Source organism: Pseudopodoces humilis, chromosome 8 (assembly GCF_049639895.1).
Source record: "Pseudopodoces humilis isolate 2021_Gansu_Grassland_sample_001 chromosome 8, ASM4963989v1, whole genome shotgun sequence".
NCBI classification, from domain to species: Eukaryota; Metazoa; Chordata; class Aves; order Passeriformes; family Paridae; genus Pseudopodoces; species Pseudopodoces humilis.
Window position 1 is genome coordinate 33,475,908 of NC_142207.1, and position 16,200 is coordinate 33,492,107.

The 16,200-nt window shown below is 41.7% G+C and overlaps 1 protein-coding gene and 1 long non-coding RNA gene across 4 annotated transcripts in view; one reads left to right on the plus strand and one right to left on the minus strand.

The window, feature by feature from the left end:
- MYL1 (myosin light chain 1) overlaps positions 1–16,200 on the minus strand; it is an 18,150-nt gene continuing 1,950 nt past the window's right edge. Inside the window, exons 1-8 of one of the 2 annotated variants that reach the window (XM_014257787.2) lie at positions 8,305–8,414; positions 7,510–7,534; positions 7,234–7,261; positions 3,969–4,112; positions 2,179–2,352; positions 1,625–1,702; positions 1,096–1,148; positions 1–319 (exon numbers count right to left, since the gene is read on the minus strand). In XM_014257787.2, the coding sequence (XP_014113262.1) occupies positions 1,120–1,148; positions 1,625–1,702; positions 2,179–2,352; positions 3,969–4,112; positions 7,234–7,261; positions 7,510–7,521 (465 nt within the window). In that variant the 5' untranslated portion in view covers positions 7,522–7,534; positions 8,305–8,414 and the 3' untranslated portion in view covers positions 1–319; positions 1,096–1,119. Of the gene's footprint in view, positions 320–1,095; positions 1,149–1,624; positions 1,703–2,178; positions 2,353–3,968; positions 4,113–7,233; positions 7,262–7,509; positions 7,535–8,304; positions 8,415–16,200 lie in introns of those variants that run through there. The other variant, XM_005528890.3, reaches the window with a different exon arrangement.
- LOC148183886 (uncharacterized) overlaps positions 10,080–16,200 on the plus strand; it is a 26,853-nt gene continuing 20,732 nt past the window's right edge. For both annotated transcript variants that reach the window (XR_015773148.1, XR_015773147.1), the window contains exon 1: positions 10,080–10,131. This is a non-coding gene — a long non-coding RNA (uncharacterized LOC148183886). The remainder of the gene's footprint in view (positions 10,132–16,200) is intronic.

Genomic DNA, 16,200 nt, shown 5'->3' on the forward strand with positions numbered 1-16,200 from the left:
TGACCACAAGGATTTATGGATGCTTTATTTTTCCAAGAAATTACATTGTTTCAATGCAAATAACATGGAAAGTGATGGTTGGGATGGATGGACCCTGAATGGTAGAGTTTATTCCATGTAGTTTCTTTAGTAAAAGCTTGGGTTTTCTAAATGAAAGTTTAGTGGCCCAAAGGTGATACCCATGGATGCGCTGGTAACAAATGGTGGGATGGAGTCATATCATCCAGTTCTATGCAGTTTCCATGTTGATGGTGACAGACTGAGCAAGAATTTCAGGCAGATCTCAAGTGCCATCTGGTCTTTCTAATTTTGGCTTGTTCTGGGAAGGAATGGGAGAGTTGTATTTGATGTTAATGTTGGCTGAAGAAACATGAGCGAAATGGCAAGCAGAGCCCTTGATTTCTGTTTTGAGGGGTTTGTTTCATACACACAGTACACATTGTTGGGAATGTGTATTTCCTTGGATAGAATACAAGTTCACATAAGCCCACAATAGTTTGCATTTTAAAGATAGCTGCTGGTTTGGGGGTTGATTTTTGTGGGCTATTTTTTTTTTCATTCTCTGGACAAAATAATAGCATATAAAGGCTAGGGGACAGGGGGATGGGGGTCGGTGTTGTTTTTATTCTCCCTTACTTGTAGGAAAAGTGCTAAATAATTGAGTACTTTTGAAGCTCTCTTTTGGCTATTGATCGTGGCTGAAGATATTCTTCTTCAGATGATTATTTTGTTTGAAGACCTGTTCTCAGTAGCTCACACGAGTATTCAGACCACTCTCTTAACAGAAATCTACAAATTATTGGAAGGTGTTTCCTTGATTTCCATTTTTAAAAAAAAAATCTCAATTGTGCTTGTAGGATAAATGTCTCAGGCTGTCAATTTGCACTGTGTTTGAAAAATCTACTAAACACTAATGAGTTACAGGGCTGTGAACAAGAGCCAGGAACCTGGGCTCCTGCTATCTTTGCTTTTGGACAAGTCTCATTTTCATATTGTTGGTATCATGGTTTTGTAGCCTCTGTTTGCCATGGGTATACAGAAGCCTGTATGGATAGCAAGCAGATGAAGTTAAGTGTGCAAATGAGAAGAACATACCATTTGGTACCTGGGGAATTCCTCTTAGACAGACAGGATGTGCTTTACAAATGCTGTGGAAAAATACAGATTTGCTAGTTAGAAGGAGCAGCAAACATTACCTTGGGAAATAACTAAAATTAACAGCTGATTATGAGCTGATGGCATTAAAAATATGTACCTACTTGGATTTGATCTGATACAGTGATAGAAAGTTTTTAAGTGTTTAATGTTGTACAAATCAAGTTCTCTTCTTGCTTAAGTGTGATAAGATAGTAGCTATTGGATACAAACACTGCAACTGCCCTACAGAAAGTCAGTCTAGAGATTTGGTGTGGACCAAAACAGCCTCCTCTGCTGTGGCTGAATAGAGTCTTTTGCATGGTGTGACTGCAGGATAAGCATATTGCTGTGGTCCTTTTCACATATAAGTCCTTTGATCTAAATCAGCTGGAGCTTGTCTGATTTTCCTGAGAAGCTAAAAGGCCACTGCAATGAAATTGTAAGAGAGAGGAGAAATGTAGGATGGATGTTGAACTCTTGCACCTACCCTCATAGTTGATGCAGCCATTTGAGTCCTCCTGACCTTTCATGAGTTCATCTACTTCTTCTTCTGTCATCTTTTCACCTGGGAGTGGAGAGAACTTGTTTCATTCTTCACACAGGCTCAAACCTACAGCTTTTCCAAAGGCTTTCCTTATTTTGTGGGTTAGTGAAAATACACCTATATATGGCATGAGCTTAATTAGTTTTAACTTTCTTTAGAAGATGGAGATGTACCTGCATAGGGATTCTAGTTATTCCTACAGAGTAAAGAAACTGCAGCAAATCTACTTTTGTCCATTTGTGTTATGTCACTCTATTCATCAAATAACAGTTGATGATCTTAATGTCTGAATTTAGATGTCATAAGCCTAGCCTGTTCCTTTGGTCTTTAGTAGCTCTGTTTGCTTCCTTTGTGGATTCACAGTCAGGAAACCCAGAGTCTTGCCTGCCTTGGTAGCCTCCCACCTCTTCAAACTTTTTGGACTACCTTTCCTTCCTCTCTCCTGCCTTCAAACAGCAGCAGTTTTTGAAGTGCTGGCAGAGAGGATGATCCCTTACCCAGAGTAGCCAGTACGTGACGGAGCTCAGCACCCATGACCGTGCCATTGCCTTCCTTGTCAAAGACACGCAGACCCTCAACAAAGTCTTCAAAGGTGCCCTGTTCCTTGTTGTTGGCAGCTGCTTGCAGCATGGGCAGGAACTCTTCAAAAGTAATCTTCTTGGCATTCATCTCTGGGAAAAAAACACCAGTTGTTACATGCTAGATATTTGTATCTGTATTCCTTAGTCAGGTTTGCCCTCAAATGTGGGAGAGCCTCCCCTATCTCCTTTTCACAGCTTGTTCTAGCTTTTACTCTAGTCTTTGCCTCAGAAGTTGCAGAATCTGGATTCTCATATCCTATTTGACATACATCTGACTTTTCACACCCAGGATCCTTCTCACAAAGCTTTGTGTGCTTGTGTTCATGCTATATTTTTCTTTCGGAAAGGAAATTTGCTGTATGAGTTAATCTTTGAAAATATTTGGGGAGTGAGGGAGCTGCAGAATACATTCAAACAAAAATCTTGAGCCCCAGCAGTGGGTAAAGGTAACCAGAGTGGGATGTGATGACTTAGACGAGCTGCTGAGGTTGCTCACATGTTACTGACCTCTTCAGGTTATCTTTGATGTGGTGGCACAGCTTCTAGGCAAAAGAATAAACTAATTAAAACTAGGAAAGTACAGTGTGGTGGGTTGCCAATAGTAAATTTGGGCATGCTCACAATGGAGATTTAAGACCTCCTGAGCTTAGTTCATCTAACCCCTTTCCTCCCATGAGCCAAAAGTTGTAATCCTCAGTGAGAACCTCTCCAAGTGTTGCTCATTTTGGTTTGTTTTGTGGGGGTTTTTTTTGTTTGTTTTTTTTTTTCTTTTTTGAGCAAGGCTGTCAAATATAAGAATCTTTTTTATTCTTTCTCCTTTCCTCCTGGATCTTTCCATTGCCAGCCTTCATCTGGGCAGCAACAAAATATAATAGACGGAAATAGATGGACAGATAATTTTCATTATACAGTTGTTACAAGACCTATTTTACTATGCAGCTATATCAAAGTCACTGTCAGTTATTTCTGTAACCACTGAAAGTCCTGGTATGTCTCACCTCTGTGTTAGTCCCCAATGCTTCCTGCTGATGCCAAAGCTTTTTGAATTGCTCCTCAGAGCTGTCTTTACCAGGTCAGAGGATGTGAATATAATTTAGCCCATCTTAATGTGGTTCTGCATGACTGAAATCAGGGATCACCTGCTTCTAGGTCCTTGTTAAAATGAGGGGACTATAGTTTTTATCCTTTATTTTTATCTCTAAAAGGGAGGGAAAGGAAATAAAAAAAAAGCTGCAGTAATAAATGCTCAACACATGCTTCAGTGTGGCCAAGTTTGTACAAGCTTTGGGAAGACCATTCCAGTCAGCTGAAATATACAGGTGGGTTTCCTGTCCCAGGGCATGTCTTGGCTTCTTGGCAGAAGTTCTTGCACTGGAAGGACCTGAAGAGCTGAGTATCAGTTATTAGAAATGGACTCACAGCTCTCCAAGCAAAAGCTGTGGCACTAATGGACTGTGAGCAAGGAGTGTGTGTTATACCTACACTGAGTTGACAGCAAAACAGTCCCTACAGAGAACTCTCCATGAATTAAGCAGAAGGTTTTCCTCTATTGTCCATCATTCTCTTCCAAGGGAATTAGTGAAATACCACCCATTGTTGAATAGTCCCCGTCGCCCCCCATCAGAGCAAAAGCTCCCCTCTCTCCTGCTGTGACTATTGGTGCTCCCCAATCTCAGGAATGGCCCAAAGGACTGCAGGGCACTTACCCTCTTTGCTGGGGTTTCCCAGGATTTTGTTGACCTCTGCATTTGTAGGGTTCTGCCCCAGCGCCCGGATGATATCGCCAACCTGGCTGAGGGTGATCTTGGCATCACCAGTCCTGTCAAAGAGGAGGAAGGCCTCCTTGAAGTCTGCAAGAGAAGAGCAACATTGAGCCAGGCAACTCCCTATTGACAAAGATGTGAGCCTGTTGTCTCCTGGCACTGTTCCACTGACTCCAGGGGAGTTAGCCAGGGGAATCTTTGGCCCACAGTCCCAAGAAAAACTCCTCCCCTCTGACATTTCAGTTTCACTATTTTTAAACTTTTATATCTACCTTTCATATCATTCCTGGCTCTAAGAGGCATCAATAGCTTTGTGACTGACCCTGTAGCTGTTTCAAGGACAGGAAAAGATAAGTTCTGTACCGACACTGTCATTCAAGAGCAGGTTTCTTCGCATGGTGTAGCAGAAGATGATAAAAATGTTGTTATCCACTCCACCTTATCTCTCCAGAGAACTGGGGCTGTCAAGTGCCCAGCAGTGCAAAACCTTTGCCTGCTTCAGTGGGTTCTGCCTGCAATCCCAGCATCTCAGCTACACTGTGCTAATAGGAAACTTGAAGGTGGATTTCAAATGCTTTTACTGTTGTTCTCCCTTAAAATTGCCTTACAGTGGGATTTCCAAACATGTTTGTTCCCTCTTTCTTTTTCCCTTCTTTGTAGTTTGTCCCTGCTTCTTACAGATGTGTGAATATCCCACTTTTCCAGTGGAAGTACTCATGTGGTGCCTTTTCCTGTACATTTCCAGTGTGTTCACTTTGAGACTTTGCTTCCTTCAGTGCTGCCAAGTGATCAGGGCTCACTTATTTCCCCTTGTTGGACAAGGCCTTCAGGTACATCCCTTTCTCCCACAAAAATCAGCACAGATAAGTTGCCTTCATTGCATTGCCAGCCTTCATCTTCTGTTGTGAAGTTCCATGTCAATCATATTACTATATTTTTTAGCTTTTTAGAATATTTGAATGAAGAAATGTGGCTTTTCAAAAAGAGGAGGGGACAAAGGTCAACTGTGGCTAAAAAGCCAACTTTGAACCCCAAATGCCACAAGCATCTTGGCCTGTGCTGTTGATCTCTTCTGCACTGCAGTGTCTGATGATGCTGTGGTTTAGCTTCAAGTAATCCGAGTAAAATGTCTTTTCCTTGGCCATGATTCTCATCCAGCAGCCACACAGGCTTTGTGTTTCACAGCCTGTGTAATGTTCATTCTGCTTTGGGGCAGGTTTGGGAGTAAGAAGCCACATTTCAGATCATGTCTTCATTCATCTTGTGCTGGGGACATGCAATGCAGAGGTATTTATGTTTTTGCTTTAGTCTTCCTTGTACCACCTTGGTGGAGCTGTTGCTGGCACCCAGTAAAAGTGCTGATACAGAGTGTCAGCCTGCTAGGCTGTAATCAAATACATCTGAAACTAATCCTCTTACTGTCTCATGTGAGACACCTATAACCCTTTGCTGCTACCTCTCTCTCTCATTCCAGCTTTTATTGCAGGGTATAAAATTGTGGCCTTCTGGACCTGTGTAGAGCTTCCTGATATCAGCTCTAGCAGCTGAGATGGGTGGAGCTGTAGTGATTTATTCCGTATTATCTGATCTTTCATCTGCTAAATCAATGACATTTGGCTGCAGAGAGGTATAAAACAGTGCCAGTGTTCTAATAGCAAAGCCATCAGGAGAGTTTCTCCATTTTGTAAATCCCATGAAGTTTTATGTTCACTGGGTTTTGAAGCTTTGGAGAAAAGGACTGATTTATTTTTGTCTCTCAGGCATTTCACAGCAATATATCCTTGCTGGGGGTTTCTTTTTATTAATAATTTTTTTTTTTTTAATGGCCATTACTATTTTATGTCTCTGCTGGAGCAAGCATGTTTAGAGTCTGTCTGAGGATGGTACTACCCAGCTGCTGATGCATCAGCCTGTGTGGATGGAAATTACTGAGGGTGGGCATAACTGCTCTTGGGAAATTCTCCATGCCTCAAGAAACTTCTATTTTGCTCCTCTTCTTGGTTCAACCATTGTAGTGTTACAGCAGCTGGATGATGTGGAATACGTAGGGAAGCTAAAAGAAATATTTTACTTCGTTACATGTGCCAGCAGCTTTGAATTGAGGACGCTTTTCCATAAACCCACCCGATTCTTTTGTAAAATTTTCAGAATTAAGAAGCAAGGAAGAGTCCAAATGAATTCTTTTGTGACCATGAGAGTCTGGACCGCAAGAAGAGAATTTTTACCATCTCACTTGCTGCACTATGCCTCTCCTTATTGCTTTGATGGTGTTACTGAGAGCAGGCTCATCTTCACAAAGCTTAGGGCTCCCTCAAGACCTGTTTCTAGCTATTCCACTCCCTCTGAATTTCTAGGAAATCCTTGTATCTTCCTTTCTAAACACTTTCTTCAGTCTACTATATGTGCTACTGATTTTTTAACATTTTAAAATATTGCTTAATATAGCCCAAATGCATATCTTAGGCTATTCAAAACACTTAAAATTAGATTTCCAGAGCTTCAGGGAGAACTATTGTTCATGTCAGATTTTTTGTCTCTTTCTAGAAGATTGAAACAAAAAATTTGGAAGCTGCAAGTTGCTTGTGAATCAAAGAATACAGCGAGATGTTCAAGAATTGCAGCATATCCAGATCATTTTGTAAGCAGTAGTTTATACAAGTCACTTATTTGCTGACTCTTTCCATGCTTAAAGAGTATTTTTACAGTAAAACAGGCTTTGTTTCCTTCCACAACACCTCCCGGCAAAAGTGACATGTAGAACTCTTGCATCTTCTGCCCGTGTGAGATTGCAAAGTCACTGCAGCTAAGTTAAATTTTCAGCCCACTTTCTCCTTCTGTTGTCCTCCTTCTGCCTATTTCCCCAGGGACTGTCAAGTTCAAGACTTATTTTCAGCATCCTTGTGAAGAGCCAGAACAGGAGTACAACTGAAGAATGTTCAGTAGGTAGAGACAAGGTATTTCCTCTTTGTACCATGGTATAAACTTCTCCATTCAGAGAGCATGTAAACAAACATCCAGATAAATTACATGTAGATCTACAGTCACCTTCTTGCTCAGCATAAGTCATCACCACTCTGAAGTCAAGAGTTTGGTGATTTATACCAGATGAAGTCTTAGCTCATTGTTTCAATAGAAGTTAATTTCTGAGCCTTTAGCTCTTTTTTGAACCCACATACATGTAAAACACATCAGCTCTCTTGTAACTTACCATCCTGTTGCTCCTTGGAGAACTCGATCTGTTGGAAGGAAATCAATCACAAAAAATAGCTTAGGAAGGGGGGCTGGGGGAGAACCTGTGTGTTTTCTAAAGCATCCAGCTCAATCCATGAGTCATCTTCCAGAAGAGCAAAAAAGTGGCCTGTCAAATGTGCAGAAGCAATGCAGATAGCAAAAGAGCTGTTAAGGCTAGTGAATATTTAGCATTTGGTAGCCATTTTGTTCCCCCTCCTGCCCCCCATTAAAGTTTAACTTTGATTTCACTTACCATTGATTTCATCAGCAGAGAAGGACTGCAGTTGGGGAGAAAAAGAGAGAGAGAAGAAAGAGAACTAGTACTGCTGAAAATGCACTGAGAGAAAGTAAATAGCAGAAAATACGAGTGCTTTCACTTCTGTCTTGCCTAATGTAGTTAGGCCATAGCAACCTAATCTAGCAACTTCCTGCATAAAAATGTATCAGCAAGTCTATTCTTAAGGCTTGCAGGAAAATTTACGTCCCAGGAAAAGCCAGAGATGTGGCAAGAAGCAACAAAAATCAAAAGTCTCAACTAAAAAAGAAGTAACGAATTACCATCAGGTTCATTTACTGTCTTAGCATAGATCTGTTTTAGTTATACAATCTGAAGTAATATTTCTAAACAAGCAGTGTTTTTTCATCAACATTGAAATTAAATTAATCCCTTAAAGTCTCAAATTAGTTTTTGATGGTATGTTGTTTCATAAGGTACTAATCTATGATATTTACTTATATAAAAATATGATTTTTCCTCACGACTTTAGCTGGTTGCATTTGATTAATAAAAAAAAGCTTAGGAAATTGTAACAATTCTATTGGAAGCTGTGTGAGTGGCTTAACCACTACTGTTGCCTGGTTTGGAACTGGAGGCTAACTGGAAAGCCTTGCATAGTCCTTTAGGTTTAAACAAAACCAAGCAAACCTAAGCTGTCTTCTGGACTGTCCTTCCCCCACCACCCCAAGACCTAAGGTGGGCAAGAAGCCCGATTTACTTATGTAAAATACACTGGCTGGCTGCTAGCTATTAGCTCTCCAGTGCACCCACCATGGTTGAGTTGGAAACGCAGCGCAGCAGACAGGCAGGAAGGATTAGCTGAGAGGTCTTGAGAGTGGTCCTGCTTTCCTTGCCTTTCTTGCCCTTATTTATCTGGTAGTGCTGACGGCAGTGCCTGGATTAGGTGTCAGAAGGAAGAGGTCCCTCCCCTTGGCGAGTTCTTTAGCTTTCTTAGGGCAAAGTGACAGGAGGCTCCATGTCTTGATAGACATCTTATGATGGCTATTTTTAGGAGGCTGAAGAGGGGCAGGGAGTGACAAGCAAGAAGTTTGATTCGTGTCAGCACTTTCTGGGTCTGTACCATCAGGAGGAGATATTCCTTGTCCAGACCTACCAAGACTTCCTTATAGGGAAGGATTCTATTTCTCCAGTAAGTGAGCAAGGAGCACTGAGGGTGAGGAGTGCCTCATGTCTGCCCAGCTGGCTGGGTGGCTTGCAGGATGTGTGAATGCTCCTCATATCTTTGCTGGGCTTTGCTCAGCCCCTTACACAGATAATAAACTTTATTAGATGAGTAGTACTGCTGCCTGTCTTCTCAGGGGGGATCCAGTTGTTGACACCGAGCAGAAAAGTTGTCTGTCAACAGAGGTGGTATCATGCTGTGAAGCTCTTCCTCTGCACTGATCACATTTTCCAAAATTTTAACATTTTAAAGGGAGAAATTACCTGTGTCATTTGGAACCAATTGTATCAAGTTAGTGGCTGATGTGTAGATGTTCCCTGAAAGGGCAGTGGGAATCCTGTATTCATGTGATCTCTAGGACACTCTTCCCCTTGGGCTTGGGTTAGGCAGGGCACCAGGGTGCTCGGTTTAACACTCACAGGTGTGTACAGAAGTGGTGCTTCTCAGGTGTTTGTGAGGTTGGGGCAAAGGAAAAGCTGTGATAGAAGCTAAGGACCCCAAAAGCCTTTGTGAACTGGAAGGATGACTGTTCACAGTGGGGGAAGGGGTACTTGCTTTTTGGATTGCAGACTGGTCACGGTGGGCCTACAGAGAGGGAGCAGGAGGTAGAGGCTGCAGCTTCTTCAGTAGCAAAGACCAAGGTCCACTGTGAAGCATCCCCCAAGACCAGGTCAAATATCTCAATGGATGTTATGACATGGAAAAGGATTGGCAAACTTTGCTCCAAACTTCTTCCTTTCCCTGTTGCCTCAACCAGATCAAGAGTGTCACGAAGCCAAGGTGGGAACAGTTGTGTGACAGCAACAGACTCCCAGTTCTGAACTGAAATCCCCTATTTTAAATTCTGTTGGTTGCCTCTGCTAAGCAGTCACGGCTGCTGGTTTTCTAATGATGAGGTGTGATTAGTGAGGAAAACCTCTTGTAGCTTGCTTAGTTACCCTGATGAGAAGCATGACCTTTATGATTGTGTCTTTTCAGTATGTTGAATACTCTGAATGAAAGAATCAAATTCAGACTTAATTTTACTGTTGTTTCTAAACTGAACAATCAAATTGAGTGGATTTGAGATACTAACCTCCAAGCAAAGACTTTTCTGAGCTTGCCATTTTAGCTGGAAAATGCTCCGTTTGAACAAATTAATTGCAATTTTTTAGAAACATCTGGAAATATACTGAGTACAAAAAAAGCTCCACTGACAATTCCTTGCTTTTGGTTGGTTTGTGGCTGGGTTTTGGTGTTTTTTTTGCAATTTGTAATCTATTAGCCTGTGGGAACAGGGGTGTGTTCATGATGGTGTAGCCACAATCAGGTGTGGCTGCATAAAAAGGGGGCTGATGGCTTTGCCCTGGGTTTGTTGATATAGGTTTAGCACAGTGCAGAGCTCCTGATTTACACTGGCTGGGGCTGGAATTCAGGTAAGTGAGAATGCTCATCAAGATCTTGGCCATCAGTCCCTGTGCATTAATAGAGGAGCTTTCAGAAGACTTTGGCAGAGCTGAAATAGTGTCTGGGTCAATGTAGTATGTTGGTTTTTGTGGAATTTTCTGTCTGCCCTCAGCATCTTGCTCTCCAGTGCTGGCAACTGGGAAATGTTCCCCTGAAAACAGATTTGAATTGTTCCATTTGTTTGGATTTTTTTGTTTGTTTGTGGTTTTTTTTTTGCTTGTTTTTATTCCAGGGAAAACTCAGACTCCTTTTCTTGAGCAGGTAGGTTCTATGTTTGGCTACCAAAACAACTCATTCCAAAAGATGCCAAGCAAAAAATAATTGGAGTGCATTTGTCTTGGGCATAGGAAACAGATACCTGGATTAGACATCTGGCTTAAATAGGCTATCAGATATTATAGCTGAGAGGGGTTTACATATAAACTGATTGTCTTGTGACCTTAGGAGAGTTTGGCTTAGAGTTCAAAACTAGTGCATCATATCAGCCCTTCATTTTAGTACTGATCCTTGAATAAATCTCACTAGACAGAGTTTTACTGGGGAAGAATATTCTAGCATGGGCACGTAGCTTTCACTTAAATGAAGAATTGCCCTGCTCTAAGACAATAGATCTGTTGGAGGGTTAAAGTGTACTTGCTTTCAGTAAGGGCAGCTACAAAATGGCCTGGATGAAAAATATTTCAAATACTCCTTTAAAGAAATTAAAGGTGGGATTTCTGATTCTAAAAGGAGCTTTCAGAAAATTCAGAAGGGACAAAAAAGTATTTTGCAGTGATCTGGTCTTTGTTCTGATCCTGGCAGTGTTCTCTGCATTATCAGAGGACACTGTGAGTCTTGAGGCTTAAGGGAAAATTTTGATGTTTCAGGGAGTTCAGTTTAACAAAAACTGAATGCCCCACCCCTAGCAAAAAGAATGAAAAGTTGAAGCAACTGCAACACACAGGAAAGACCAGAATGACTTGGATTTCTCTAACTTCATATTTATGGGCAGAGTTATTACCCAGAAGGGTATCTGTGCCAAAGAAAAAGGTGGTGTGTTTTGAGTATGGTTTTTTTGTTTGTTTGTTTTGTTCCTTTGCATTGTCTGTGACTACCTTCCAGTAATTCTGTAGTCAGAGGCATTTTGACCAGGTCCCAGTTAAAGGGTGGGATTGATGGGGTTGTATGCATCTCTTTTTTACCAGCTAAATGGAGACACAATCCACACAAATCCTTATTTCCAAATTATTAACAAAGTTCCAGATTTCTCACAAATCACTGGTTTATGTGTCTTAGGGCCCAAGCTTTGCCATGTGATGCTGTGCTCACCTCTTTAGGCTGTTGTAGGACTGAGCACAGTTTGTGTGCTCACTGTAACTCAGGAAAAGTGTGGACAGGATGAAAAGCCCTGGGGAAAGGTGCTGCTGGGAGTTAAAGCATTAAGCTGCTCCATCTGTTTGTTACCTTTGGAATGAATGACAAGAAGTGAATCATCTTATGAGTTTATTAGAGAAATACCAACTATTTCAAGGTACTGTCTCTCTAAAAGAGACTAAGACGTGTTGGATATCTTGGAAAATCAGAGAGGATAAAATTTGAGATTCTTCTAGGATACTCATTGTATATTTAGCCTTCTATTCAGGACTGAAGGGATTTTTTTTATTTTTTTTTTTCAATGAAGTTAGGATTGTGCCTACAGTAGTTTATATGATACCTGCTCACTATTAATGTCTGCTCCTTGATTAACACAGCTGCACATCTTTTCTAGTAGACCTCACTGAGTGCAGGATTACACAGCTTCCAAGCCCCTCTGAAATCTGGCTGTCCTTTTGCCATCCCTCACTTCAGTTCCATAGCTTGTGCAATCAGTGCCACAGGTTTTAGAGAGGCTGCTTCTCATTTGAGTAAGAATTAGCAGCCTGAAGGATTTAGCTTCCTGCCATATGAGGCAGAGAAACTTTAGAAGAAGAAGAGCTCTTGAGAAACCAAGGTCTGTTTTGAGAACAGAGCTGCCTAGAAATACAACTGAAGAAAGAGTAAACACAGCTTCCATTAGTACAAGAGAGAAAGTTGCAGGTGTGAGATACTATGAGGTTTGAAAGAATAGTTCAGAAATATGTCTGAGTTTAAATGACTTTACTGCAGATTAATTTGACTTTTTTCCTAATAGTTTTGTATAATTTTCCAGTTTAAAGATTTTTAAAACTTGAACCTTCACAGTTGCTTTGCAGCTGTGCAAAAACTTTTGGATGAACCTTGATGTTTAATTAATGTGCCCTTCTGAAATGTCTGGGTATGTGCTCTTGATCATATCCTTTTGAATACATTTCATTAGCTTCAGGAGGAAAGTGCCTTCAGCTGTGCTCATTTGTAAACATGTCCCATTTCTAATTGCTTTTGTGCTTGAATGTGTGTAATCAGGGGGACACACAAGATGTCAGGTTCTGAAGCCCTGCTTTTGGAGGGATTTCTTGTTTTAACATGCCTCCCAGTGGCACTGTTAGAGTATTAATGTAATTTAAACCCTTGCTACTTGACATTTAAGTGCTCTGAGGTAAACCAGTCAGTCCAAAGTGCTTCTTGGCAGTGGCTCCAAGATGTACTAAAGCCTTAGTGCAGCAAGGGCAAATTTCCGGGTTGCTTGTTTCATATCTCCTTACAGACAACTTCTTTCTCTGCTTGTCATTGGCTAAATTTGTCACCTTCTTCTTGCCTTATGTAACATTAACTCAAATATCTTGTTACTACCTTTCACAATGTCTCTGTTCTCTAAGGGGGTTTAAAACAGTATTTTAGAAATATTCTGAGGTGGTTTTGATGGGACTAAAGCTCTGCCACAGAACTCCTGTTAACACTTGGAGGTACCCTGCGAGCTCTTAAAATGTTACATTTTGTGTAATTTGCTTCTCACTGTTTCTACCAAAGTTTGCCATTCATCAGAGGCTCCAAAGGCTATAGGAATTATTTCTTAAATGCTGCTAAAGCTGTGAATTACTAAGAATGTATCTTGTTTAAAGGAAAAAAAAAATATATATTTTTTTAACAATTTTTCCAGTTAGCAACATTAATGAAAAGTTTCTGCTAATAAACGCGGGTAGTTTTTTGATGGGCTCCTTGCTTAGCAGCAGTTCAGGAAAAAAAGGAGGCCAAGTTCTTCTGAAAACTGCAAACAAAACTAAGCTGTGTGTTTTGTGTGTTGCTTCCAGCAGTGTTCCAAGGGGATGTTTTGGTGTGCAGCAGTCCTTGTCCAGGTTTCCTGTCCTGGGACACCTTTCTGCCGTCCTTGCCTGTCCTGTGTTTGTCAGCAATGTGGGCTGTGACATGTCAGGCTCACAGAGGCAAGGGCTGGGGCTGCTCCAGGCTGCATCCTGCATGGTGCTGTGTGGTGGGTCAAAGCAGCAGCAGCAAGCTGGTCTGGATGGCATCAGAGTCCCACCTGTACACCTCTTAATTCATATTGATGTTTATCCCCTTCCTACCTGTAAGGACACTTGGGACTGCTGACCTTGTCCAACAGATCACCCATCCCAGGGAATCCTTCTGGAGCCATAGCTGGAGATACATCAGGCATAATTTGAAGACCTGAGCCAAAAGTTTCAAGTAAAAACCTGCTGTTGCCTAAGAAAGCCCTCAGCACTCCTGGGCAAAGCTACTCTTGGCATTCCTGCTCCCACTCCATGGCTTCATGTGGAGCTTGCCTGCAGCACAGCAGCTCTCTGGGTGCTTCAGCTGACACTTGCAGTGCTGCTTGCCCTCTAGCCCATGAGCTTTCTCTCAGTGCATTTTAGCCAGTTTATCTCTCTCTGGTTACATTCAAAGCAATGTTCAGAGATGACCTACTCAAGCAGTGACTGTAACAAGAAATAAGGACACTTGGAGAAACACCTTTTACAGCCTTAAGAGCTCTGCAGTTAAAAACAGTCCCAGGCTTGCTTCCATGCAACAGGCATCATCGACATGCATCACACAGTTACACCAGTTTTTAGCAAGACTTTAGTAGTTGGTAGCTTTCAATTGTTTTCCTTCTAAACATTTGGGTGGTTTATCTCCACTTAGGCATGGCATAATAGATGTCCTGGGATTTCAGTCTTAAAAATACCAGTGTAGGAATCCTTGTGTACCCCTGAACCTCAATTCCACAGAGGACATTTGCCCAGTCTCTGTCTCTACTCAAGAGAAGATACTCAGCTGTATCCTTGGAGCAAAGGACCTAGTGTGACAGCAGACCAGGGTGCTGGACATTCAGAACACCATCTGTAGAGTGGGAGACTGCCCTCAGCATCTTCAGCGTTTGCATCCCAAAATATCCCAGTTGATTTTATGGTCCTGGGCTCTGTCCAAGGGCTGGTTACCTGTACTGGGAAGGACCCTTAGTTTTCCACTAGAAAACCAACATATTTTTCTTATTGATAATAGGGACTAAGTTATACAGATTTGTGCAATGGGAAGTTTATCCATTTCCTTCTGCCTTGATTGCAAAACCAAGCATGAGACATCTGCATCACTCATGTTTCACCCCAGTTGTTGTTACAGACATAGACCCATAGTAATGCCTTTCATGGGTTAAACATTCCTTCTCACTCAGGCTTGTGTGTGACAAGAAGGTTGATAAACAGATAAGCTGTGTTTTTAGGAGGGTACTGGGCCACAGTTTTAATTGCAGAATTCTTGGAGGTCTCTTAAGAAAATTATCTGTATGGTCATTTTGATTTTAATCATGGTTGGTTCCTAGTGGTGGCTCTCAGCTGCATCCATTGCCCTGTTCTCTTTTCAGTTATTATTTAATTAATCTTTGCCTGTGCAAATCCAAGACATGTTAGTAATAAGGAAAATTGGAAATATACATTGGGTCTGGAAAGGCTCGTGCAAAGCAGTTGAGATTTTGTGCTGTTCCCTGAGCAGAGGGAAATAGGTCTTCACATTTCCATTTAAAAGTAAGACCCTGCCTTCACTCTCTTCCTATGGTTGTTATACTGTAGCCCAAGGTGAGCTGTAAAAGGGCTGAGTTTAGAGATTTGGGTCTTCCAGTTGGGTATTCCTGTTACTCAGTTTTATAGTCAATAGGTATTGCTCAAAAATAGAACATCTTATATTAGCTGCTGTTGGCACTAGCAAATCACCAAATATTTGCTCTGGTTTGGTTAATTTCAAGAGATCAATAAAGAACAAAAAAGCACCTGTCACAATTTTATCACAGCTGATGATGACAGACAAACCCAGCTTGAGTCCTCTAAAGGAAGGAGAAAAAAAGCACCAAAGTTGCAAAATGTGTACCCCAAAAAGTACAGAAAACCAGATTCCCTGAAGATGGGCCAAGAAGGGCATCTGAGTGGGGGGAGGTACCACCAAGAGGATCACTACTCAGGTTTGTAAACCACCACGTTTGTTTTGGAGACTATTATGACTTCTGATGCCGGCTGAGAATGAAGTGCACAGCCAAACGTGGCTGGTTTGGCTGCTGCAAGCCCTGCTTGGGCAACTCCATCCTTACCCAGCCCAGCTATAACAAGGGGCTTGGAGAAAAGCTACCAAAGCCTTTCTGTGTGTTTACCTGCTGTGTGGCTCCCCAGATCATCGTGGCACTGTAGCCTGACGTTCCCAGGCACCTCTCTTGACTAGCAAGCTCTACCAGGGCTGTTAATCCCCTGAGGAGTGAAGCACAGCCCAGTTGATCCCCTTGTTTAAAGTGATGTAGGATTTTGTCTTCATGTCTGGTAAATCACTGCAATAGAGCCCTGGGTCAGGATTGTTCACTGAGTCCCAGACAAAATCTTAATTTTTAGTACTCCCTGCCTCCAAAGTTTTGCTGGAAATGGTGCTGTAACTTTTGTCATGCTGAGACTTTGGTGATTGAATGGAAGGACTGAGAAATAATTGAGGGACCGGGCTAAGACTTGGAAAACTTTGATTCCTGACTCTGTCACATATCCCAGACAAATTACTTATGACACGAAGTTGTTTCTGTTCACTGCCTGAACTCTCAAAATGAAAAAAGGGTTAAAAACCCATGGTGGCTGGTTGGGACCCTAGAAGAAAATATTTTGTCTGTTATCTTTCAA